We start from the raw sequence: 27,936 nt of genomic DNA on the forward strand, positions 1-27,936 counted from the left end.
GGCTGCGCGGGGAGACGGCGGGCTGCGTGCGCGAGAAAGAGTCAGCCAGGGGGCCCAGCTGCCCTTCTCTGGCATGCCCCTCTCCTGGTGCCCTGTGGACTTGAAGTCTGAAGGCTCTCGAGTGCATAGAGATGCCTCAGCCGGGACGACAGCGTGGGGACGGTCGGCGGCGCCCCCTGTCCCAAGCCACGGTGGCGGCGCCGCGACCCCGCCCTCTCGCGTCTGTCCTTTCCTCAGCTCCCAGCCTTTGCTGGGCGCCAGACCCGGCTTCGCAGTCCGGCAATTCACCTACTGTGGCTCGTCACCCCCGGGGTCCCGGCCTCCGCGGGCTGGGACCACCGCCACCGCGGCAGGACGGGGAAGCGGGCCATGGCGTCCTGCGTGGGGAGCCGGACCCTGAGCAAGGATGATGTGAACTACAAAATGCATTTCCGGATGATCAACGAGCAGCAAGTGGAGGACATCACTATTGACTTCTTCTACCGGCCGCACACCATCACCCTGCTCAGCTTCACCATCGTCAGCCTCATGTACTTCGCCTTTACCAGGTGGGGCGGCCCGGTGGTGCAGGGGGCGCGTCCAAGGGCGAGAGAAGACGCGGGAGGGAGGGTGGCAGGGAGGATGGCCCGGCATGGCTCTGGGTGAGGAAGCGGGCTGGCTGCTCCACGCACACGCGCTGGCAGCCTGCCGCCCACGCAGCCCCTCCGCCCGCCCGGTGTCTCACAGCACGGTAGCCTGTTCCCCCACCCCTCAATGCTGCTTCTCCATACAGCGCCTCCGGTTACACAGGGAACGCACGCGAGTCACTTAGCACGATCGCCCCCCCCATCCCCACCCACCACACTCAGCATCGCTCCACACAACATCACGACGCGGGGCCCACCTCTGCACCGCTCTAGCCCCCGTCCCTACCCAGCACACCGCGTGAATCATCTTGTATGCACCACTTTTAGCACACACCGCTACACATATGAAGCACTCCAATCCACAGCGCCTGCACGCACCATACATAGGCCCAGGACACAACCTAGATCCTTTCCTGTGGAACTCCGGTATTCGGCATCATCTGTAATGCACACAAAATCCACATGTGCGCTACATACACCGTCTTTCCCGTGCAGCACTTCCCGTCTGCATTGCACACAAGTAATCCAGCATAATCCTCCCCCCAGCCTCAAACACTACCATCTATACCGCAGCACAAACTGCCACTCTAAACACACACATCACCGCGGACCTTTCCCTTCCAGCACAGCCCAATACCCATAACCTTCTGTGTACGTAGCTGCACAGACAGCAGCCCACCACACATCACGCAATGCATGCCCAGCTCACTCATTACCTAACATACATGCTGAAATGTGATCTTGACCAGCTATTTTAATGGTGCCTGGTATATAGTAACTGCTGTGTGTTAAATGAAACGCTTAAACCTCACACAGCATAACACAACTCTCGTATTCCCCTGAAAACATACACATAACATTCTAATATATGCCTGTTCATAGGAGCTGCCCAGCCCAAATCTTGAACACACCTCATGTAACTCTATGGCACTGCGCCTGTGGACCCTCATCCCTAACCCAGGGAACGAATTTATCCCTGGTTGATAAGGGGGTACACACCGTGGTTCCTACTTAGAAGAATTTGTACTTTCTGAATGAACCTCTTTAATGAAAGGAAAGTCACACCTCCCTCGCCATTGTGGCTTAAGAGGCCAAGTTATAGTAGTGTAGTTTTTGAGCCACACTGTTGGTTTCAAAACTGGCTGTGTGTCCTTGGTTAAGTTGCATAACCTTGCTCTGAGCCTCAGAGGCCACACTTGTAAAATGGTGATGAAATATGTACTTACCTCATACAGGGTTATGACGATTAAATGAATGTGTGTGAATGCATTTAGCAGAGTCCCTGGTGCACAATGTACAATTCATGTCAGTTTACTTCTCTCCCAGTATTTTTATCCAGCAATCAAGGTTCTCTGTCAGGGTCAGCAGAAAATGTGTAGGGATATATATATTGGGTAATCACAAGGGTTGAGAGAATTTCTAGTATTTGGAAGGAGGAGCAGTTAAAGGATACTAAATGTGTTGTGACATATGTGACAGCGCTGTACAACATAAAGTAAATTGCCTCCTACACAGTCGTTTATGTACACAGGAGTGAGGTTGTGCCTCCCTTGGGAATAACTGCAATTTTTCCAATCCTCATAAAACTAATATCCTCCCACATCACACTTGTTCCTTACCTCCAGGATTCACTTGACTCTTGGTTCTTGTTATCTAAGTGTTTATCCATTTGGAAGAATCTACCTAAAGATATAAAGCTTAAGTAACGATTACTTACTCTTTAATGATTGAGGGATCCTGCCACTATTACTATAAAATCTGCTAAGGTTGTGCAACAGGGTAAGACCAGATCTTTCCACAGTACCTGACCAGACGTATTTCTGGCTTTGGAGAGAAATCAGTCATGTCGCTAACTATGGTTACTTTGAAATACTTCATTATGTTGCCTGATTTTATCACTTAATAGCTGTGTGACCACATAATTTTGCTAGGCCTCAGTTTTCTTATCTGTATGTAAAATGAAAATATCAATATATTAATCTGTCAGGATTATCTGTCATGAGGATTAAATTCATCTTTTTAGATAATCTGTTTAGCTCAGTGCATGGCAAGTATTAAGTGCTTAATAAACATTAGTTGTTATTATGATGTGATTTCATTGTATGCTAGTGTCTTCTAAGTTATATTTGTTATTGAATGAGTATCCTCAGTAATTGAGAAGAACGATAAAAGCATTAGAGAAATAGACAATAAATAACATAATACCTGTTTCATGTTAGCTTCAGTTTAACTTCATCTTATGTATGGGTTTGAAATAATGAAATTAGTGAGGGAGTTTCTTTGGAAATTAGAAAAATAATTGTAGTATTTTGTTTTAAATAATGAGAAGCAAGAATGAGCCATTTGTTTCAGCCTTTCATCTTTAATATTATTCTAGGTCCTTTCAAAATAGATTTCTCTTTCTCTCTTCTTATATAGAAAGTCACATTCGGCCAGGCACAGTGGCTCATGCCTGTAATCCCAGCACTTTGGGAGGCTGAGGAGGGTGGATCACAAGATCAGGAGATCGAGAACATCTTGGCCAAGCTGGTGAAACTCTGTCTCTACTAAAAATACAAAAATTAGCCAGGCATGGTGGCTCGCGCCTGTAGTCTCAGCTACTCAAGAGGCTGAGGCAGGAGAATTGCCTGAACCTGGGAGGCGGAGATTGCAGTGAGCCGAGATCGTGCCACTGTACTCCAGCCTGGGCGACAAGAGCAAAACTCTGTCTCATAAAAAGAATAAAAAAGAGTAAACAAATAAATAAAAAAAGGAAAGTCACATTTTTCTGAAATTTCCCTTTACATCATATTTTGCCAAGGCAGTCAATAAATAGCAGCAGTGAAAGTATAAGAAATGAATATGAATTTTAACAGCTTGTCCAAAGTAATAGAAGAACTATAATCTGAACCTCAGACTGTGGCCTCTTCCAAAAATGTTAACAATTTTATTTCTTCCACTAATTTCATAAAGACACAGAAATCACATAATGAAGAACTAATTAGTAACAAGTTTCACTTTATATAAAATCATAAGCACCATTAACAGAATTAGTACTTACTAAATCTCACTCATTTTGGGGTCATTACAATGATAGCTCTATCTTCCTCCATAAAGATGGAAAGTAACGACTTCTTAAATGAAAATTTATCCTATGCTCTTTCGTAATGATTAACTCCAGTACCTTATACTTATTTTATAAGGATTTTAGTTAGACAATTGTTTGGTGGCATTCTTTCTGTAAAACTTAAAAAATATGCCTTAAGGTTTGTTTTGCACAGACTAGTTGTCTAAGAAAACACAGAAGATTGGGAGGCCGAGGTGGGTGGATCACGAGGTCAAGAGATCGAGACCATCCTGGTCGACATGGTGAAACCCCGTCTCTACTAATACAAAAAATTAGCTGGGCATGGTGGCGCGTGCCTGTAATCCCAGCTACTCAGGAGGCTGAGGCAGGAGAATTGCCTGAACCCAGGAGGCGGAGGTTGCGGTGAGCCGAGATCGCGCCATTGCACTCCAGCCTGGGTATCAAGAGCGAAACTCCGTCTCAAAAAAAAAAAAAAAAAAAGAAAACACAGAAGAAAGTATACTTTTGGGATGTCGTATAGCCAGTATGTGAGAAACAGTACCTGGGTACTGTCACGTGCTTCAGAGACCCAGAAAGAATTTAAGATTACAGAGGATTAGATACCTTGTACTGAAGTCTGAGACAAATTTGGATTTGTCCAGTAGTTCTTTTGTTAGATGGCCCTTAGGCCAATTCCCTGTTAAACCGTAGTGTTTAAATCTCCTGTCTTTATCACCATCATTAAAAATAAAGTTAGATACTACCTAATCATTTTCCTATTTGAAAAAGCTCATTTCTAGTGTGGGCAACATGGTAAAACCCATCTCTACAAAACAAAACAAAATAAAAATTAGCTTGGTGTGGTGGCATGCACCTGGAGGCTGAGATAAGAGGAGCACCTGAGGCCAGGAGGCAGAGGCTGCAGTTAGCTGAGATCACACCACCATATTCCAGCCTCCACCATACTCACTGAACAGAATAAGACCCTGTCTCAAAAGAAAAGCAGTTTGCCACATTTTAGAATAAGTAGGCTGGGCACGATGGCTTATGCCTGTAATCCTAGCACTTTGGGAACCCAAGGTGGGAGGATTGCTTGAGGCCAAGAGTTCAAGACCAACCTGGCTAACAAAGCAAGACCCCATCTCTATTAAAAAATACATAGTATTTTTATAAATAACTATTTACACATATGTCTTAGAAGTTTGTTCAGCCAAAGAAGGGAAAGGAAAACTTATCTCAAGCTCAGAGTTTAATAATTACCTTTAAGATACCCTCATATTTACTCTGCATTCAGAAGTTGGTAAACTTGGAAATATTGAATGGGTTTAGTTTAAAAAACTCAAGCCTTAGATATAGAAAACACCAGAAGCTATTAATTCACATTCAAAGAAGCCCACCTCTCCTTAAGAGGGACCTGCCATTGACCAGTAGAATCAGCTTTTGTTAGCACCTGTCCAACAAAAATTGTTACTTACCTAGAGGAAATTGCCTTTCTGTGGATTTGTGTACTTAAGTGATCATCAGTTTGCCTATGCTTCATTTCTCCTGGTTTAGAACAAAGGAGACAGACCTGATTGATTGATTGATTGATTGATTTGTTAATAACGGTTTTTACTTAATTTCCCTTATTGGCTTTGGAATTGCAGTTCACCATCATATCATTGGGGCATACTTCTGGCCACCTGTATTGGGTTGCTTATGGATACTTGCTAGCCTTCCTTGTTCTTTCCCTCTCGACCACATAAATTCCCATCAGAAAATGTCCGCTGATACTGCTGATTCAGTTGTCTTGATCCTGTTTCCTTTATATACATCATGTTCCTTTTCTCCTAGTAACAAAAGGCCTGCCTGCCCTTGTTCTCCGATACTAGCAATGGTAGGTGATCATCTATAGCGATTGTGGGCTAGGATTAAACCAGCCCAGGAGGTGAGCATTGTGTTTGGTTGCACCTGAGGTCCAGTTATCAATGATTGTTAACATTTCTTTTCCCTGGTTACTATTTGAGTCAAATTTTTTATTGAACTTAATATTTTATATTTTTTCTTATACTTATTTCCAGTTTTATGTCCATAATACAATTTCTAATTTATTAAAGGGGGAAATGTGCCGTATGTTTCTTTGGGGTCTTCCTCAGTGAATAGGCACTTGGGTGACTTAAATATTTATTTGGCTTAGATGATGCCTTACCCCACAGAGATTGTATACCTAGGAACTGCTGCTTTTCAGACTCCTTTTTAGTAAGCAACCTTTATTCAAATTCATCTGTTCTGAATAAACTGTGCTTAGCATTTTAGATGTAGTTCTATTACCAGATGTAACACAATTTATCTTGTGACAGAATTCCTATTGCCCCAGATTTCTGTAGAGAAGTTACAGTTTTTCAGTCTTAACTAATCCAAAACCAAGACTAGTCCTGTCATCTTGCACTGCTTCCTCAGCCCTGGCATCCCATTTCATTCAGTTAATTCATTTCAACAGTTCCATAGTCCTCATTCCTTCTAGCCTAGGTTTCTGCCAACCTGGAGTTCACCATCTGGTTTATCTTCACCAGGTCTGATTGGGCCTTTATAGCTTTCAGGGCTGTTCTCTTTCCATTCCCAAGCCTTTGCTCAGCAAACTCCCAACCCTTTGGGATCGCTGACTCCCAGGCCCTGGCTCCCCCTCCCTCCAGTGCTCCCCCTGTGATCTTTTTAGACAAACTCATGGTTCCATTTTTCCCTGTTTAAAATTCTCATTTATCCAATAAGTACTTTAAAATGTATCACATTTCTCCTCCTTTAGTTGATAACTTATCTGTAATTCTTCACAAGGATCATGACTTTCCATAAAACGAAATTAGTATGATGTTAAAGATAATACCAAAGCTAGTTGACATCTCTTGGTATTTCAGTAGATGCCCATCACCTATGGGAAAGTACTAGCTGGACTCCAGGGTCCTTTGTTATGGAGTAAGTCTACTTTCCCACCCCTATCCCTCCTTCCACACACAGCACACCCGACACCCAGCAGGCCCTAACAGCTCGCATGTCCCACACCTAGGCAGGGCTGCCATCTCTCAGACTGAAAGTCACCTCCTGCCCACACGTGAGCCCTTGGCATCCTTCACAATCCATTGAGATGGTTCCCCTCTAAGACACCTTTCTCAATTGTTCCAAGAAGCACAGAGGAAGAAATGTTTATATCCTTCCAAATACTTGTTATTATTGTATCTCTCATGTCATAATATTTGTTTCTGTGTCAGCTGCTTGAGGCCGGTTATCTTAATCATCCCAAGATAGACATCCAGTAAATGCTGAATGAATGGAATGCATGAAATCATTTATCCAATAAGAATTTAAAAAATTATCACCTTTCTTTTCCTTTAGTTGATATCTCACCCATAATTCTTGACAAAGATCATAACTTTCTATAAAATACGATGAATGTGGTATTAAAGGTAATATCTAAGCTACTTAACATTGGTCTACCATGTAACCTGGGATTAAATTTTGTATTGGGAGAGATGATCCTTAACAGTGACTCATCTAAACATGAACCTATAGGTCTCTATTTCAAGAACTCATATTAAAGGTAATGAGGGGAAAGACTGGAAGGGGAGAGGGACAATTGACCTAGAAGCCTTAGGAATCGTAATAAAGGCTAGGCATTCCTGGCTGCCTGACCCCGGGGAGGAAGACTTGTCTAAAAGATCGTAGGCGAGTAAATGGAGTCTGCTTTGGTTTCCTGAAGTTACCACCCCTCTGGTCAAATTCCTGTACTCAGATATTAAATTGACACAGAATCAGAGTCGGAGTCTGAAAATTCTTTGGAGTGCAAACTTCTTTCTTTTTTTTAAACTCGGGGCTTTCCTGACACTTTTCCTGCTAAGATGTTGTCTCTTTGGGTAGTTCCCTATCCTAGTTGAAACAGTGCTCTGCAGAAGAAGCCAAGGTGTTACTGGGCTTTTAGATATTTGCTGATGGTCTCAATAGCCCTCTGTAGCCAACCCTCTGCAAGGGGACAGGGAGATCGCTGCCAGTGGACCCTGTGGGTCAGGCTGAGACCCCTCACTCATGTTACCTGATTTGCTTGGCCTACTCTGCCATATCATCTTGCTCATTCTTGCCACCTACATTCTTGTCACCAGCAAGTAGATGTCTGCTGTGTGCCAGAGCATTGTGCCAGGCACCAGGGCTACCTTGGGGAAATGAGGTGGGACTTGTGCCTTGGGGAGCTTTCTTACTTTAAGCTATACATTTGGTATTTTCTTTTTTTGGAGTCTTGCTCTGTCGCCCAGGCTGGTGCAGTGGCACGATCTTGGCTCACTCCAGCCTCCGCCTCCCAGGTTCAAGCGATTCTCTTGCCTCAGCCTCCCGAGTAGCTGGATTAGAGGTGCATGCCACCACACCTGGCTAATTTTTGTATTTTAGTAGAGACAGGGTTTCACTATGTTGGTCAGGCTGGTCTCCAACTCCTGACCTCATGATCCACCTGCCTAGGCCTCCCAAAGTGCTGGGATTACAGGCATGAGTCACTGTGCCCGGCCACATTTGGTATTTTGACAGTCTATGGTCAGTGTTATGCTGGAGCACTTCAGGAGCACCTCCTAAGTTTAGAGAGGGAGGAAGACTTTGCCTCCCTAAACTTGTCTGTTTGTGTCCTTATTGGAGAATGTATAATAGCAATCTTGACCTAGAGCCAGCATTCCAGAAGCCCTCATACTTACTTCCACTCTGCCTCTATTTTTGTGCTACTGTGGGCAAGATAAACCAAGAGCTTAATTTTCCTCATCTTTCAAACAAAGATAATATTCGCCCTGCCTTCCCCACAGAACTGTGGAGCAGTTAAATAAAATACCAGCTGTGAAAGTTCTCTGGAGTGTCCAGGGCGGTACAGACTGAGGCATTTTGAAGTTAGTATCTGTGGTAGACCCAGGGAAGAAGTCAAGGAGGTGTCACAGCATCACAATGGAAAGTTTTAAGTCTTCTTATTTTTTGTTGCTGTGAACCAAAATGTCTTAGTTGAGCAAGTACCTTTACTCCAGGAATTACCAAGATGAGGATTGGGCAGCCCACACCACAAGTCACGATCTTTCCTGAGAAGCAGGAACTACGTTGCAGCCTCGCAAAGCCAGGGGAGACAGTTACAATCCCCCAAGGGGCCAATCACAGGTGAATGCCTGGGCTTTTTTGGAGTTTGTCAGAGATAGTTTCTATACATGAAAAACATTTCCTTCAGGGCGAGACTATACTAAGATAATGTCTCATTGTCCTTTTTTATCTTGATCCACTCAAGAATAAGGGCCGTGTCTCTTCATCTCAGCCCTCAAAGAGTCCCTACCCAATGATAGGCATTAACCAGATGAAGGAATGATGGATATAAATGAAGAACATTCAGAGCTTGTGAACTCGTGATAATAATGGACACTAACTCTGTGCCAGGCACTGTTTTAAGTGCTTTGCATGTGTTAAGTTTTTTAATCCTCACACAACCCTATGAGGTAGAACTATTACCATCCTCTGTTTACTGAGGAAGAAACTGGGCATTGAGAGGTTAAGTAATCTGTCCAAGGTCACACAGGCTGGTGGTCTGGCCCCAGCCTGTAACAGTTACTGCACTGTATGACCTCCTGCAAGGGAAAGAGCTTGTACTTCGGGGCCAGGCCCTATCAGTAAAATGCAGATTATGATCATTTCCCGCTTTAGAGTGTTAGGAAGATTCAGAGAGCTAACACGCAAAACCACTAGAATATAGTGGCCATCCGTGGGTACTAGATCTTGTCCCCTCATTTGGGGTCCACTCATGTGGACTCTGCAGCCACGTTCTGTTTCATGATCAACTATGGAAAACTCAGCATGTGGTTAAATCTTTGGATTATTCAGGGTTCAGAGAGGAGGGACTCACACCAGGCCTTACAGAATGGACCTGTGTACTCTGTGGCCAGAGGGGTGCTGGGCATCCTCACCTGCCAGGCATTCAGTTCTTTTTGTGCACCCCCACCACAGATTGGTAAGGGGCTGTTCTAGATGAGGTGGGGACACCCTCTCTGCTCTCAAAACTCAGAATGTGACATTGGGCCTTCTAGTCTGATAGGACTCACAGGGCTTCATAAACTCACTCTCCTATCCCCTAATCTTTGATTGTGGTAGTTTGATCTTCCCATACTGCATAATTTCAGTTTATCTAAAGGCCTCACTGTCTTCCATTAATACATTTTTTTCCTAATTAGACAAATATAAAACTGCCAGCTTTTCAGACCCAACTGCTATTTTATTCCATTTAATCAACATTTTTTCCCCTCTGAAACTAGGCCATCCATTTAATCCTCTTTTTCTATTAAAATTGCTCAAAATTTACAAAACTGCCATTTCATTGTTTTTATATCCTAATGTATTACTCATCTCGTTATAAATTTAGTGCTGATGTATATTTTCAAGCATTTTGACAGATAGATAATTTTAAATAGAGACTAATTTACTGATTTGCCTTAGCTACTTATTTGTGGTTAATAATAACCCATTAATTAAAATTTTAATTAATGTTTTTAAAGAGAATGATGTATTCACGTCACTTGAAATATAAGCTACATCAAAGGATCTGGGGTGAAGTCCCACTGCATCCTTCTCCCCAGCTCCTCATTTTTCCTCTTTGGAGAAAACCCAGTGTCATCATTTTGTGGGTGGATTTTCAGTGACATTCTCTGCAGATATAAGCACAAATTATAAGCTACATACCCATACACATTCCTCCACCTTGTTTTGCTCAAACAGTTGCTTATTATACCCACTATTCTGCAATTTGCTTTATTTACTTAATGATGCCTTTTAAATTATTCTGAGTCAGTTGATTCTTTAAAAGCTTCCTTTTTTTTTTTTAATGGCTGCCTAGCTTTCCATTGTGAGACTGGACTGTGATTTATTTCCTCAGTCTCCTTCTGGTGGACACTTCAGTTGTTTCCAACTTTTTATGAATACATGTGATGCCATAGTGAACAATCCGGGATATATGTCATTTTTGCATGAATGCGAGTTTATCTGGAGGATAAATTCCCAAAAGTGAAATTGCTGAGTCACAGAGTATATGCATTTGTAGACTTAAAATATTGCCAACTTGCCCTCCATAAACGTGATTTCAGTTTATACTGCTACTAGCAATGTATGAGCATGCCTATTTTCCTGTTTCTTCATATCCTCCCCAGCTCAGTCATTAAAGTTTTACATTTATCAGTAAGGTAGATTTTTAAAATGGTGTTTATTTTAACTTAACCGTGAATGAGGTTGACTCTCTTTTCACTTCTGAGGTCCTTAGATTTTTTACTCTGTGAACAAACTCTTCATATCTTTTCCCCGTTTTTCTATTTGTTTTTCTATGTTTATTTGTTGTTCTTTCTGTTAATTGATTTTAGGGAAAATGCTTTGCATATTAAGGAAATTAGTCTTTTGTCTTGATATGAGTTGTAAATTTTTTTCTCCAAGTTTACCTCTTTTCCTTTGATTTTGTTACTGATTTCTTTGCCATGTGAATTTACCCCACTTCATGATTGTTGATTGCTTTGCTTTGAGGTTCATTTGTTTTTTTAATTCTCCAATTTCTTCCAGTATTGTTTGTTAATTTTTTGAATCTTCCAGAATATATTTATTATAAAGTATGAGTTAGGAATCTACCTTCTTTTCCCATGCAATGGTTGTTAATTTCAGCCTTGCTTTTAATTTGTATCCTACATATTGTATGTCCTGTCAATGTCTCTTATACCAACCCTGTGCCTCTAACATAAGTCAGGCGGATTTAGGATCACAGATCATTTTTTCATGAGACAGCTCGGCTTGAGGGAACAATCATTTTCTTTGGTGTCGAAGCCGACCTGGTTTTGAATGGCAGCTTAGCCACATCTTACCTATACAACCTCAGACAAGTTACTTAACCTTTCTGAACTTTTACAACCTCATTTTATAAAATGTGGTTGATAATACTTCATTTTGCAAACTTGTGACCATTAGAGATAATGTTTATAAACTGCCTGTTCAGTGCCTGGCACACAGTAGACAGATAAACGGAGGCTATTGCTATTGTCATCATCATTCCCAATGTCAGCAACGTGATGTCAGTCTGAATGAGGACATTGTATGCCCTCAGTGTGCAGCCATTCTTAAGTAAAAACTAGTGCTCCTGGAAATTGGATGTCGGGCCTCCCTACCTAAGCCAGAAGGCATCACAGCTACCCTAGTAAAGATCATGCTGGCATTTTGAGGGCCACGTTTATAACCTCTGGGCAGAGATTCAACTGTTAGGTGTCTATTAAAAGTGCACTTCACTGGAAGGTAAAAAGTATCTGATCATGTAGTCTGGTTTTATAAGCAGGTCTATGAAATTAAGTCGGCATTAGTTTGTTAGTGCTGTTTGGACATATAATGATCTAAGAAATATTATATGATCTATATAATCTCATTTCAGAACCTATTCAATCCTGTCCTACATCTAGTAGTCCCCTAGTTTTTAGAACGTAGAAGTCTTCCTTCCACTAGGTTTTCTATTTAGATCTGAAAGTAAATGTTCAATATTGTTTTTCTATTTTCAGGGATGACTCTGTTCCAGAAGACAACATCTGGAGAGGCATCCTCTCTGTTATCTTCTTCTTTCTTATCATCAGCGTGTTAGCCTTCCCCAATGGTAAGTGATGACATGTGTTACCACATTTCTCCTATGTGTTGTGCCTTTCTAGTTTTTTTTAAGATGAATCATCTAGAAGATGGAATAAAGAAATAATCTGAGTTTTGTGTAGGGTTTAGGTGCACAGGCTCTGGAGGCAGACTGCCCATTCTGCCACTTCCTAGCTCCAGGGAAGCCCCCTAAGAGTGCTAAGAGTGCTTCAGTTTCCTTCTATAAAATGGAGATAACAGATAGGTATGGTTGTGAGGGTTAACTAAATTGGGGCATGTTAAACACTGTGAATGTGACTGACAAATTATAAATGTGGTTTCTCAATAAATGTGGTTTTTCTGTGGCTGTTTTTGTTATTATCAGATGAGTCATAAAATACTCCATTACTGCTGAGTTCTTCCTTTTTGCTAAGGACAGGGTCAATGCTATAATGAGTATTACTTAAATGGGTTGTCCTGAGAGATCTTTTATCACCATTAACTTTGCTGATTATGCATTTGGGATATGAATTTTCATCAGCAGGAAAAAAAGACAATTATTACTGTGAATTGTGCGCCCATCATGATTATGGAGTGAGGCAAAACTTTTGTTTAAAAATCAAGTTTGGTATTCTGTCATGCTCACAATTCATCCCTTTCCTCCAAATTGTTCCTTAAAAGTTGCTTTCTTTTTTCTTATTCCCTTTCAGTATCTTCCCACTAGAATATTCTCTACTTTTTCTCCATAACCATTTCTTTTTATTTCTTTTTTGTTTTGTTTTGTTTGTTCTCTAAAGAAATGAATTGAACCAAATCTCCATAACCATTTCTAAATGCTCACTCTTGTCTTCTATTTTTTTTTTTAATGATATTTGGAAATTGTTCCAGTCTTTCTTATGGGTTATTCTCCATAACCATAGGCCAGCTCTACTTGGGTTTTAAATGTCATGCTTTAGGCTGCATTTCTTCTGTAACTGCCCATGCGATTCAGTAGGCTATCATGTGTAATATAAGAAGCTCATTATGAATGTTATCAGATGCTACCTGGAAATGTTCCATGTCAAGGCCTTCAGGCTTCCTAAGATGGTAGCAGTGGATTTTTGTTCTATTTTTTGAGATACGAATCATCTAGAAAAAGATAGATTTAAAAAAAAATCTGAGTTTTGCATCATAGTTAAGAGCATGGGCTCTGGAGGCAGACTCTTATGTGGCACTGTGTTTATAAGAATGTAGTGGTTTTAGTATGTAGCAGAGTAGCATAATAATCACACTGATAAAACCATGACTCTGAATCCCTCAGAGAATGAATTGTTCTACATAGCCAAGTTATTTGGGAGCTGAGTTTAGCTCTCCAAACATGCAAGCTTTTAAGTTAAAAAGATTTTTTTAATGGAAATCTGCATACCTTATGCAGATAAGTCAAGTGTAGTTTGGCTTTTCCGTAAGGATTGATGGTTCTGGTAATGCTCAGTCATCAGGGTATGAAGACAATATATGCATAATATGGGAAAGTCATGGAATGAAGGGGTGTTGACCCTGCTATAGGACTTATTTTATTTTATTTTTTTATTTTTGGAGATGGAGTCTTGCTGTGTTACCCAGGCTGGAGTGCAATAGCTATTCACAAGTGTGATTATAGGGCACTGCATCCTCAAACTCCTGGGCTCAAGCTATCCTACCTCAGCCTCCTGAGCAGCTGGAACTGCAGGCATACACCACCACACCCAGCTAATTTTTTGTATTTTTTGTAGATAGAGATGGGGTCTCACTATGTTGCCCAGACTGGTCTTGAACTCTTGGCATCAGGCAGTCCTCCATCCTCAGCCGCCTGAGCAGCTAGGATTCCTGCTATCAAATTTGCCGGAAAAAATTCCTGATGTCAAACAACTTTTTGGCTCTTTGCCAACTTTCCTTTCCCTCCCATTGAATTTTAGGTTAGAGGAGAGCTTGGGTGTTATATAGATCCTCCTCTCCTTCAAGAGTGCCAGCCAAAGGTGGGTTTCCTGAGCGCTGGGTCCTGGCCTTTCCATACAAAGGTGGCTTACGAATACAACTCAAAGCAAGGAAATGGCAAACTCTCTCGGGTTACATACCAACTCAATGCAAGGCAGACATGTGGAGCCTCTAAAATGTGACTAGGTGACTATTCAGATGGTAGTGACAGTTTATTCCCCTTCCCCTCAGCCATTCTGCCTTCTGCATCCTGTGATCTGCTGCTTCCTTCTTTGTCATCACTCAATGCCATGGCCATTTCTCTTATTTCCCTTATGTCCCCTTTCCTGTCTTTGTTTTTCCCCTGTCAGTCTGTCAGAGCATGATACATGCATATGTGCTCAGGAAACTGATCAGTGCAAAGGTATCAGGTCTGTTCTTTAAGTCTTCAGCTTTCCTCAACTGTGTTACTTGTTGCTTAGTTCTCCAGGGTTTCTTTTTGGCTCTTTATAAAAAATTTGCTGTTTCTGAGTCCAGAGCCGTTTTAGAAGTATGAGGATTCTAAAAGATTAGTCTCTCAATCGCTGTGATTTTTACAGCCATCCCTTCTCTGAGTCTTTAGCAGGAGCTGAGTATTGGGGCTTCATTAGCAGATGTTTTTCTTGAGGTACCAAAGGCACTGAAGGTTATGGGATTAGATCTATTCGATGTAACGTTTTGTGTGATTTCTGCTGACTTTGCCTCTGTTCCCCAATGAAGTCCTCTAATCTTCAAAGTTGACTTCACCTGCTCAATCTCTCATTGTGGGACTGTGCTTTTGTTTTGATTTTGGAAAGATAAAACTGAAGCTTGGTTTTCTTATCCTGGCTGCATGGACTTTGTGATATACAAAGTGGGGAGGAGCCACAGAGCTCACCTAGTTCAGCCGGCTCAGTTTACCAGTGAGAAGGCTGAAATATGCCACCACGTTCCCCAGCCTTTGATGTCAGCCGGCTGGCAGGGCCCCAGCTGTGCATTTTCCTTCCTCAGTGCTGTTCTGGTCATATCTCTCATTAGGTCCTTTATCTCTGCAATGTGCTTTATCTCTGACTTTCTCCATAATATGTTTCTATCTCCTATCTCCTCCTGTTTCTTTTTTTTTTCTGTCAGTCCCTGGCTTGTCTTTTCCCCCAGGGTGGGGTCTTTGTTGGCCTGGACCTAGCATGCTTTGCATCCCACAGGAGGTGAGTGGTGACTGAGTTGATGCTCCTCCGTTGCCCATGTGTTGTCTGTGACTGGCAGGAGCTGACACATTGATCTAACCCTTCCAACTTTCTCCTGTTTCTACTCTATTTCTGCCTTACCATCCTTTCCCCTCCTCCCGTGTACTTACACACACACACACACACACACACAGACACACACACCATTCACCGAGAGGCAGACCCTGCCAAAAATAAGGTTTCAGATAGGTATGGAAGCTATGAACAAGGAGGATGACAGCTCAGTGTCCTGTGCCGGAGGGACTGGGACATTAGTCAGCGAAGGGAGGGCATGGATTCTCTTGAAGCCATGTGTATATAGCAAACGTACTGTGCTTACTTTGTTTTCTGAAGATCTGTTTATTTACACTTTACCCAAGAGTAGTAAAACTAACTTTTTCACATAAAAGAATGTTACTGAATATTTTTAAATTAGGAATGGCTTTGGAAGGTGCCAGTGGAGATAGTGGGGAGTTGGGAGGGCCCTGGGCAGGGTGCCCCTGAGGTGTGTGGCCTCCCCTATCAGACCAGCTCTCAGGCCACAGGACTCCCCAGGAGCCCGTGCTGAGTGGCTGCCTCTGTGAGTGGAGTATACGTGCCCTTTCTCCCTTAGTCTTGTCTCCTTATTTTCCATTCTCCTCACCCTTGGCACATATTCTTAAATTAAGTAATGAAAAATGAATGGTAGAAATGGAGCTCCAAACTTGCCCTCTCCTTCACAGGCAGTTTTAGGGATGTGCCTGCAGTGGATCGCATGCCTGGAACGATTTTTTGGCAACTTGAAATGCGTTTATCCTTGACCTGGTAAACGCTGCCCTACACAGCTGTGTATAGGCCAAAAGTGGATTGTGTTTATTTGTCTCATTGGGTATATGTGAGTTCATATATATTATCTGTGTGGTAGACTTGGTCAACTCCTATAGGAAGGGAGCCTTGTGATTCTTTTTGTAGAGTCTAAATAACAAAGAAGGCCCTTGACTTTCTCCATAGTGTTTTATAACAGGATGCTTTTGGCTACCAGTGGTAGAAAATGCATTTCAAGAGGCTGGGTGCGGTGGCTCATGTCTGTAATCCCAGCACTTTGGGAGGCCAAAGCGGGTAGATCACAAGGTCAGGAGTTGGAGACCAGCCTGGCCAATATGGTGAAACCCTGTCTCTACTAAAAATGCAAAAATTAGCCAGGCGTGGTGGGGTGCACCTGTAATCCCAGCTGCTTGGGAGACTGAGGCAAGAGAATCGCTTGAACCCGGGAGGCAGAGGTTGCAGTGAGCCAAGATTGTGCTACTGCACTCCAGCCTGGGCAACAAAGCAAGACTCCATCTCAAAAAAAAAAAAAAAAAAAAAAAGAAAACACATTTCAAAATGGCTTAAACAACAAGGAAATTTTCTTACATAACAAGAAGTTCTGAGATAGGGTGCTTGGAGGGCTGGCTAATTCAGTGGCTCAGTGACCTGTGAAGACCCAACTTCTTTACCCCTTTCTGTTCTGCCATCTTCTAGCCTGCACTCTGCCCTGCTGGCCTTGAGACAGCTCCTGCAGGGCCGGCCATGTAGTGGCAGGCAATGGCCAGCAGATGAAGAGATCATCTCTTGTGTGTCTTTCAGTTGAGTAGCGACGCCTTTTCTAGCGACCCTCCAGCACACTTCCATGTCTTTAACTAGGGTTGGGCCACATATCTCTTCTCAACCAGTTACGAGGACAGAAATTTATAGTGTTTAGAGGAGATGTTCAACAGATACTTGTTGGCTGGAAGAATGCCAGGGGACTAGAATTACCTCTGCTGGTTTAGAATCCACCCCTGAGTTATATGGAAGAGGAGTGGACATTCAAACAAAATTTGGTGTGACAATCAGCAGGGTGAGTGGCAGAATTAGGTCCTAGGGTTCTTTCTTTCAGTTCCATAAGCAGATGTGGAGGGAGAGGGCTGGCAGTGAGAGCAGGGGAAGGAGAGGATTTGATGTCCACTTTTACACATCTTCTCTCCTGCCCACTTCGCCTCTTCACTTCTCCTCTTCATTCTCTTTTGGCTTCCTTACAAAAATGTTTTAATTGCTACCTTCATCCCATTATAGCAACTGACACTCAAGTGTATGTGTAATTTTAACTATACCACTTATCACTGGAGTGAAGTTTAGAAATCTATTTGAGTCTCCATGAGATTTCTTTCAACAAGTGACCTTCTGGTGTACACTTCCTGCTTCTGAGAACTCCCTTTAACTGTTCATCCCCTTTCCACCTTACCATATCCCCAAAACCAGCCCAGCCTTATTTATACTTTAAGTACCTGGCCCACAGTGACTTCTCATTAATATATATTGAATTAAGTAATAAATCCACCTGGAGAAAAATTCACAGAACAAGTCTTCTCTTTTCTTTCTGTTGTCTGCAAGAGAAACATCACTCAGCACTTTTGTTTTTTTTTTGAGACAGAGTCTCCCTCTGTTGCCCAGGCTGGAGTGCAGTGGCTCGATCTCGGCTCACTGTACCGTCCACCTCCTGGGCTCAAGGGATTCTTGTGCCTCAGCCTTCCAAGTAGCTGGGATTACAGGCACCCACCATCACACCCATCTAATTTTTAAAAATTTTTTAGTAGAGATAGGGTTTCACCATGTTGGCCAGGCTGGTCGCGCACTCCTGACCTCAGGTGATACGCTTGCCTCGGCTTCAAAGTGCTGGGATTACAGGTGTGTGCCAGCACATCTGGCTGCACTCAGTACTTGTTTAAGGTTTTCTGAGGAGAGTGAAAAATTAGTATTTCTTATTCGTTCTGAGTTTGTCACTGTTTGTCCTTCTGTGTCATTTGATGTCTCTGAGCTAAGATAATGGTAATCATGTCTCCTTGATGTTTGAAAGTGATCCAAAAGGTTCACCATCTTCTAAATTAAAAGAAAGAAAAGTTCCTTTCTCCTTCCGTCATGTGTCCCCTGCTTCACTACTTTTTGTAAAAAAAATATTTTCCAGCTGGGCACAGTGGTGCACGCCTGTAATCTCAGCACTTTGGGAGGCCAAGGCAGGTGGATCACTTGAGGCCAGGAGTTCAAGACCAGCTTGACCAACATGGTGAAACCTCGTCTCTACCAAAAATATAAAAATTAACTGGGTGGGGTGGCGTATGCCTGTAATCCCAGCTACTCAGGAGGCTGAGGCAGGAGAAGCACTTGGTGGAGGTTTCGGTGAGGAAGGAAGGCGGAGGTTGCGGTGAGCCGAGATTGCACCACTGCACTCCAGCTTGGGGGACAGAGCAAGATTCCATCTAAAAAAAAAAACTTTTTTTTTCCTTAGATTTGAAATTTGCCTAGAGATCATTTTTTTCCACCTTCTAAAATTTCCCTAGAAGAACTCTAATAATAATCAAAAGGAGAAGCAGACTAAGGGAGTGTGCCAGGGGGCCTCTGGCTTGAGGATACAAATGTTTGCTATTGGACAGGCAACGTCTGATTTTTATTAAAATAATTATATTCCCCTAGGGTTAAGTCCTGTGAACTTAATTTTTCATAGCTATAACTGTTTCTGGTGAGTCATACAGTGATCTTATTTTCTAATTTCTGAGGTAGATTTCAAAATGCTAGTTCTTCTCATGATGAAGACGTTTGGTTTCTATTTCTTTTGAAATTAACCTTGCTCTTAATATCTGATTGAAAATGATGCATTCTAGGCTGGGTGTGGGGGCTCATGCCTGTAATCCCAGCACTTTGGGAAGCTGAGGTGAGTGGATCACTTGAGGTCAGGAGTTTGAGGCCAGCCTGGCCAACATGATAAAACCTCGTCTCTACTAAAAATATAAAAATCATCTGGGCATGGTGGCCCATGCCTGTAATCCCAGCTACTCAGTAGGCTAAGGCAGGAGAATTGCTTGAATCTGGGAAACGAAGCCTTCAGTGGGCTGAGATGGTGCCATTGCACTCCAACTTGGGTGACTGAGTGAGATTCCATCTAAAAAAAAATGATGTATTCTAGATGGAAGGAACGATAAAGAAAATAAAACACATAGTTTTTAAGTGTGCCTCATCAGAAAACCAAAACCCAGCGTTGGTTGCTGCACCTCTGCCCTAAGAAGTCTTCCCCAATTCTCCAACATAAGCAAGAGAGTGAGTAACCGAACTGCAGATCCAAATTCTCCCAGGCAGCTTTTATCAAATCTGATATAAAGCACAGATAAGTAGTAGGAACTCCTGTGGAGAGCAACCATGAGGCAGAGCCCTTCTAATAACCTCAGAACCGTAACAATAGTCAAAGAAAAGGAAGCCTGCCTTTACAAGACCATTGAGAAAATAGTCAATAGTCTGTTGGGAAATAAGAGTTTTGGGGAAGGCATTGAGATGACATGAAAGTTCACAGCATCACAAGTGATGCTGTGGAAGGCGGGGCTCCTTTTCTGTTGCGTCCCCGCCCCTGGCACATACACCCTTAGGCTCTGCAAAGGTGACTTGACTGGAGTAGCCAGGTTCAGGTAACCTAGTGAGCATAAGTATCAGGATTTATAATCCAGAACACGCCAGCCTCACCCTTGATTTTTTTTTTAAAGTAAAATGATACTTTTAGCAGTATTGCTGTCTGATGGTAAAGATGGCACTCTTAGTGTATAATCCTACTAAAATGTACTTTTAAAAATACCACTTTAAAAAAATTCAGAGTTTCTTCTCAGGAGGCAATGGGCAGTTATGACAAGCTTCACACTTGCAGGGCGGCAGATTTGATGGCTGAAATCAAACCTAGACTGGGTTTTGAAGTTAGTTACTGAAAGGGTCACCTTACATTCCAGGCCTTATCTCACCTTTCATAGGCAAAAGTTACCAGTGATTCCGACCTCCCTGGGTCAGGATGGTCCCTGGCTTTTATCTCTAGAACCATGGGTTCCCTGCCCTTTCCCTGGCTTGCTTTTCCTGAGCCTGCTTATCAGTTCCACATTACGGCAAAGCCTCTGTCATGCCTTTCCCTTCTGTTGCATCAGCTCTAAACACCCCTAGCTTGTTTCTTTCCCCTCTCTCTCCTGGTCCTGAAGCCAGTCTGGGCTCAACCCTCAGACACCCTCTCCAACCCTCTCCTCATCCTGAGCCAACCCAGTCCTGTGAGAGTTCACAGGAAAGTCCCCAGGTGCTCCTCACAACTCAGCCTGGTGACAGAGGAGGCTGTGACAGAGCTGAGGAGGACTCCATGAGCTGCATGACCCAGGGCAGGTTCCTGTGCCTCAGTATCTGTATCTATAAAGTGGGAATAATGGTGACATCTTTGTCTCTAAGTCCTCATGACACTGTGTGAGGTGTCTCATTCCACAGCCTGGTGCATAGTAAGTGCTCAGGAAAGTACTGCTGACTCTTGTCATTATAACTGCTCTTGAGAATAATGCTATAGGATTTTTAAGTGCTGATTTTGTCACAAGCCAAATAATAGGTCGTACAGTTTTAGAGTTGAACCTTGTAAGAGGAAACTATACAGAACACTGGCATCCCATTTTATGTCCAAAAGGTTAATTTAATGGTATAGATCAAGTACTATTTGCAAGCCAGGAAGCCACCAAAATACAGAAGTCACTTATGGTGACAAGTCAAGAGCTGTTCCCTACCATCAGTAAAGAGGAACATTTGGAAATGAAAAGAACTTAAAAGATGACGATTTTAGCCATGAGTTTCCCAATGACTTGATGAAAGTTGATGGTGTCATATTACCTGGCGGGGGATCCTGGTTTATAACCTTCCCTGTGACTTTCTGAGAAAGAAGCAGCTGATTTTGAAAAGGCATACAAGTATTCCTTACTGTCTGAGCCCTCACTATTGGAACTCAGAATCAAACAGATTTCGATTAATTTTCAATAAACCCCTAACTATCTGAGTTCTTACTACCTGCCATCCAAAACACAGGAACGAAATGCATTTGGGTAAAGCAGAATCTCTCATGAACCAAACTCACCATCTGAATTGCCACCTAGGAACTGATAGATTTGAATGGTGGGGGGTACTTGTAACTGATTTTCGTAATAAGAACTTGACTCATCAAAAGTTAAAATATGATTCATCAGAGTCACGGCACCAAAAAAACATATGATTCAATATGGTCTTCTTAAGAATATATAAGTGATTTTAGAATGAATTCAAGAATAAAAATTACAGTGGAATGTTTGCCTCAGATAGGATTTAAGATTACAAGCAACAGATGCTGACTCTGCTCATTAAAGAGGCTGTTAAAGACTAGGAGTGGCTCACAGTGTCATAGGAAGGCTTGGAAACCAGTCATCGCCAGAGCTTCCAGAAACAGGCACCACCCCCAGAACTGTTCTAAGGAGGAAACCCCAGAGAGCGTGGGCTATGCTCTGCCCTAGTGTCCCTTCTGCAATGGATTATAATGGAGTGCCACTTTGGATGGCTACTAACTGACTACTGTCCCTATTGGCCAGGGCCAGAGAAACAGAGAGAGAGGAGAGCTGTGCCTACTCCATTTGCTGTCACCAGCTCCTGAGGCCAAGCCTGGCATGAGTGCCACTGCAGACCCAGCCCTACCTGTAAAGAAGGCTGGGAAGCAAGCTCTGGTGTCTCTCCTGGGTACATGGGATTCATGTCTGTACTTTTCCGTAGCTGTGAGTTGTAAGGTCAAGGCTCCACTTGCTTTCTTCTCCCTCTTCTTTTTCTTTTTAATGGAAAAAGAAAGTATTGGTGTATCACTTGTCATAAGGGAAAGTTGTATCCATGAGACTTTTGTTTCAGTTGTGTGGAATCTGCATGTGTCTGAACTGGATTGCCATGTCAGAGGTGTTGTGTCAGCACAGGTCATATTCAAAAGCCACAGGTGTTTTTCTCCCTTTTATTTTTCAGTCATATTCTCTCTCTCTCACACACACATACATGCACACACACGCACACACACACATGCGAATGCATGCATACGATGGTGACTGTGCTGTCTAGTGTCTAGAACATTTTTTTCCTGGAGCTCCTGGGCAGCTGGGACATTTTACTTGTTAAGGTGCAATATGTGTTACACACACATAAGCCTAGCCTGGTGACCCACTCACAGTTACAACATTGTTTCCATGGGAAATTATGTTCTGACTTGTCAAGACAAAGCTTTAAAATAATCTGTTATGGAGAGTGGTGCCTGTGATGATTGTGGTGACAGTTATTACAATGCAGAGAAAACATTTCAAGGAAACTTTGACCTCAAAGTGTTTATGTAACAAAAAAAGCCCAAAACCTATAAAACCTGTTTTAACAGTAGAGAGCTTTTTCTTATTGTTATCTATATGGAGATCAGCAGTACCTTCTTAAGTTTTAGCCTTCTCTGAAACCAGTTCATTCTAACTTTATAATGTTATTTATCTGCAGGTCCATTCACTCGACCTCATCCAGCATTATGGCGAATGGTTTTTGGTAAGTTTCCATTAGCAATGTAAAAGGATGTTCTGTTTTTTTAATCTTTTTTCTGTTTATCACTTTAAGACTTTTACTTGCCACTCTCAATAGTTAAAACTTTGTTATAGCTTTTTGCTTTTTGATGTTCCTAATATAGATATTTTCTTAAAATTCTTTGACACAGAATAAAGTGTTGACAGTGACCTAAATTCTCTTACACGTGAACTGTTTCAACTCCACACGCCTCCTTATGCTGCTGTCTCTTAATGTACACAGGATTTGACTTAAGCAAATATCTCTTGATTTTCTTTATGCATTTTCATATTGCTTTTTACTAGTGCAAGCCCAAGTGCCTACTATGAGCACATTTGTCTTGGGAGCATCTGGGAGGGAATGAAATCAAAGCAATTCAATTTCTTCAGTGTTATGAATGAGAAAGAACTTGGAAAGAGAAGACTTCTGACAAAGAACCCTAATTTGAACTAAGAGTTACAAATAAGCATATAAATATTAGATGTCTTATTTTTACTTGATTTTGTAGTCCAAATAGTGAAATCACCTAAATGGATTTAAAATGAATCTTCAAAACTTTGAATATTGGCTTCATCTTGCCTAAATAAGTCACCAAATGAATTATTTTAGGTTTAGGAAATGTAATCTTATATAAAAGTGTACAAGCACTCTAAAAAATTGCTATTTTGCGAAAGGCTGCCTATTTTTCTTTTAGCCTTCAGAGCTCCTAGGTAACTCATAATCTCTTTGAATTGATTGGTGAACTTTTCACTCAGCAACCATTCACTGAGTGTGCTGTGTGACAGGTGCTGCTCTGGGCCCTGAGGCCACCAGGGAGGACCAGACAGACAGGAGCCTGATAGACCCATGAGAACTATAGATAGACCCATTCCCAATGTGTGCACCCACGGACATTCACCATGCACGTTTCTGCATCTCGTATGCAGGCTTCACAGACCTCGAAGCCCAACCAAGAACTCCAGATTGAGAATCCCTGCACCACAGATTCTTTCTGTCCTAATGTAATTATTCAAGAGGATCATAATTATTAAAAAGTCAAGTGGGGGGCATTTGTGGTGAAAATTGGAGAAAATAGGTGGTGCATAAGCTTAAACTGAAGGCAATTCTCCTATCAACTTGCCTAAAAATTATGCATTCCTTGGACCCTAGGATTCACAATTATGGGCTGGCCACATACCACCTGGGCCTCCCTTGAGCTCCCTGAGGCCTGGAGAGGGGTGCCCATTGGAAGGCTTGGCACTATAGTGCTTGCAGTGGACTTCATTCCAGCCACGGACGTGCTCTCCTCTGGAATGGCTCACTGGAGATTAGTGCTGAGCCAAGTTTGGATGGGCGCTGTGATCCAAGGTCATTTGTATCACAGTCTCTAAATGTCCTGCATAAACATTCTAATTCCAACGGGTTCAATGGAAAGAGAAACCACAAAGTCCCTGGGGATCGGTTCTGAAATCTTTCTAAAATGTGTTGGACAGACTTTTGCCTTCTGAAAGTGCATTATTCACATTTCTTTTTTAAATGACATGGGGTGATTATTAAGATAGCAATTATGAGATGATATAACAATAAAAGAATGCCTACAAGGGCTAATGTAGAATGTAAGTCTTGAATAAGTGGCCCTGGGCCACCTTTTGAACCTTACACCAGTAGTACTGTCCACAGCCAGCCTTGCCCTCCTCCAGTCCACTTAGTTGGCTTTTTAAAATATTACCTAGATCATCTCATTTCCCCACTTAACTTACAATCAAATCTGAAATCTTGGCTGTGGCCTTTAAGCCCTGTCACTTCAGGGCCATCTTGCTTGTTCCCCTCTCTGCCAGTGCTCCAGCCACATACTGGGTGCTAGACATTTCTCTTCAGAAACCGACCTGCGCGCTGTTCTCTACCTGAATGTTGCATGCGATCCTCACGCCCACCCCACACACCCTTTGCCTGGCAGTCCTTCAAGTCTTATTTTAAGTTAGCATCAGTTTCCCAGAGGTGGTTTTATTGACCTCTCTCAATCTGAATGAGGACTATATCAGACTGCCTCATCAAAGGAAATCCCAGATTACAAGAGGAGTCTCAACAGGCTGTGTTGCAATCTTAGTGTCTGGTTTTGACAATGCCATTCAAGTCTAATGTGTATCTGTGTGTCTGACAACTGAATCTCTTCTAAACCTAAGCATGTTTTTGTTTCTCTCAGGACTCAGTGTGCTCTACTTCCTGTTCCTGGTATTCCTACTCTTCCTGAATTTCGAGCAGGTTAAATCTCTAATGTATTGGCTAGATCCAAATCTTCGATACGCCACAAGAGAAGCAGATGTCATGGTATGTACTTGTCAGGGCCTCTTGGAGAAACTGGTAGACTCTTTCTTGGGTGTAAGAGGTAGTAGACTTCACATTTTAAATTGTTCCTTCTCTATACTTGCTGTGTAGATACCTAAACACCAGGTCTCTGGGAGGGTTGTTGAGGTGCATGGCTGTCCACAAGTGATAGAGTCCAGGGGAAAGGATATCCTCTCATTCTGCAGAGGGGTCTGTGAGGAAGAATACACACGTGATCATCAGACAGCCTTGGGTGTGAATTCTGCCTCTGTTACTTGGTTGTGGGACTTTGGGCAAAGTATTTGTTAGATTATTCCCTTTTTTTGTAAGTTGAAAACAGTAATTCTTACTTAGGGCTTATTGTGAAGTGAACAAAGTAGCATCATCTGTGAGGCCTACTGCGAGGTCTGACATGGTGCCCCCAACACGCTAGGCCCTGGGTCACAGTGGCTGCCCCTGCACCCGTCAGCATCACCCTCAGCACCTGCACTCTGGCCTGGATGCCTTGATCCTGCCCCACTGCTTGCCACAGAGAGGCCATTTCATTTGTTACTAATGTTTTTATTAAACCATACAAAAGATTTTATTCTTGGCTAAAACTACTCTATTTTGGCTTTTACTAAAGAGACTACTTTTATGGGAAAAACCAACTATTTTTCTCTTCATCGATGGTGAACACTTCTATGATGGGTTTTTCCCACACCAGCCAGTTCTCCAACTTTCCTGACACCTGGAGTTAGCGTCAGATCCCCCTAGTTAAGGGCCCAGTCCCTCACGACTGCCCGTTTCAGATGCTACTCGCAAGTCTAGCTTGTCACCTGTGCCTCTGACCCATCAGCTACAAATCGGGTTCCCGCAGTATCCTCCTTGTGCACGATCATTTACTATGATGGCTCACAGAACTGAGGGAAATATTTAAGTTTGCCAGCTTACGTAAAGGACATGATAAAAGATGCAGGTGAATGGCTGGATGAAGAGGTAGCTCGGGCGAGGTCAAGCAGAGTCCTGAGGGCAGAAGCCTCTGTCTCTGTGGAGTTGGGGTACACCACCCTCCCAGCATGCGGATGTATTCACTAACCTGGAAACTCTCTGAACCCCAGAATTCAGAGATTTTTATGGAGACTTTATCACATAGGCATGATCTTTTTTTTATTTGTTTGTTTTTGAGATGGAGTCTCACTCTGTCGACCAGGCTGAAGTACAGTGGCATAATCTTGGCTCACTGCAGCCTGCCTCTTCCAGGTTCAAGCAATTCTCCTGCCTCAGCCACCTAAATAGCTGGGATTATAGGTGCCCGCCACTACACCCAGCTAATTTTTGTATCTCTAGCAGAGACGGGGTCTCACCATGTTGGCCAGGCTGCTCTTGAACTCCTGACCTCAAATGATCTGCTCCCCTCAGCCTCCCAGAGTACTGGGATTACAGGCATGAGCCACCACGCCCAGCCTTTTTTTCTTTTTCTTTTTTTTTTTTTTGAGATGGCACTTCCTCTGTCGCCCAGGCTGGAGCACAGTGGTGCAATCTTGGCTCACCACAACCTCAGCCTACCAGGTTCAAGTGATTCTCCTGCCTCAGCCTCCTGAGGAACTGGGATTACAGGCATGCTCCACCATGCCCAGCTAATTTTGTATTTTTCGTAGAGATGGGGTTTTAACATGTTGGCCAGGCTGGTCTCAAACTCCAGACCTCAAGTGACCCACCCTCCTTGGCCTCCCAAAGTGCTGGGATTGCAGGCATGAGCCACCGCACCAGCCCATGATCAATTTTTTATTCCGTCACCAGTCGTACTCTCCTTCCCAGAGGATGGAGGGTAGGACTGAAAGTTCTAGGCTTCTAATCATTTCTTGGTCTTTCTGATGACCAGCCCCCACCCAGGAACTTATCAGTCACCTCATTAGAACAAAAGATGCTCCTATCACCAGGAAATTCCAAGGATTAGGAGCTCTGTGTCAGTAGCTGGGGTCAAAGAACAGATATTAGAACAAAAGATGCACCTAGCACCCCTATTGCTCAGGAAATTGCAAAGGTTTTAGGAGCTCTGGGCCAGGAACTGGGGGCAAGGACCAAATTATGTATTTATTATGAACCACAATATCACACTATTTTATACTATAATGTGTTTGTTTCCAATTTTTTTTTTATCCAAACATTTGGTACAGGTTAATTCCTTTCTGAAAAGGAGAACAGGAATTTGGGCCACAGATGGGTTTGCTTTGACAAACAAGAAGTAATACAAAAGGACTTAATAAAAGGTCCAAGAAATAATCATTTTTTCACAGTGACATTGGTTAAATCCTTCTTGGAGTGGTATTTAAAGACTGTTATCTTTAAATTTTTTAAGGGATATGCTTAAAGCAAAAATAAGAATGCCGGAAATTATTTATCAGTCTCGGGGGGGAAATTTGTTTTGGAATATTTTTACTCTAAGGGAGAGAATGGCAGAGGTTGACTTCGTAGCCTATGATGATGATGATGATGATGATGATGCAGATGATAGTTATAATGAGGATAATGGCAGTTATTGATGATGAATTGTCTATTTGTCAGACACTGTGGAGGGCACTTTATATTCTATATAAGCCTCATGCATGCATGCTAGATGTTCATATCTCCGTTTTACAGAGGAGGAGATGGAAGCTTAAAATGCAGCATCTCACTGAAAACACAAGCTGATGGATCTCTCTGGCTTCAAAACCTGTACTTTTCATTTGGAGTGTGCTTCTAGTATATATTTATAAAAATAAGTGCTTTGATGCTCACAGGAGCCTTAGGAAATAGAAATTGGGAGGAAGAT

General features: G+C 42.6%; 1 protein-coding gene across 2 annotated transcripts in view; it reads left to right on the plus strand.

Moving 5' to 3' along the window:
- The first annotated feature begins 341 nt into the window (after positions 1-341).
- PTDSS1 (phosphatidylserine synthase 1) overlaps positions 342-27,936 on the plus strand; it is a 69,790-nt gene continuing 42,195 nt past the window's right edge. For both annotated transcript variants that reach the window (XM_012467965.2, XM_012467966.2), the window contains exons 1-4: positions 342-548; positions 12,228-12,319; positions 22,779-22,823; positions 25,021-25,145. In XM_012467965.2, the coding sequence (XP_012323388.1) occupies positions 370-548; positions 12,228-12,319; positions 22,779-22,823; positions 25,021-25,145 (441 nt within the window). In that variant the 5' untranslated portion in view covers positions 342-369. The remainder of the gene's footprint in view (positions 549-12,227; positions 12,320-22,778; positions 22,824-25,020; positions 25,146-27,936) is intronic.

Source organism: Aotus nancymaae, unplaced genomic scaffold (assembly GCF_030222135.1).
Source record: "Aotus nancymaae isolate 86718 unplaced genomic scaffold, 86718_ANA_hifiasm-v0.15.2.pri h1tg000036l, whole genome shotgun sequence".
Lineage (NCBI taxonomy): Eukaryota > Metazoa > Chordata > Mammalia > Primates > Aotidae > Aotus > Aotus nancymaae.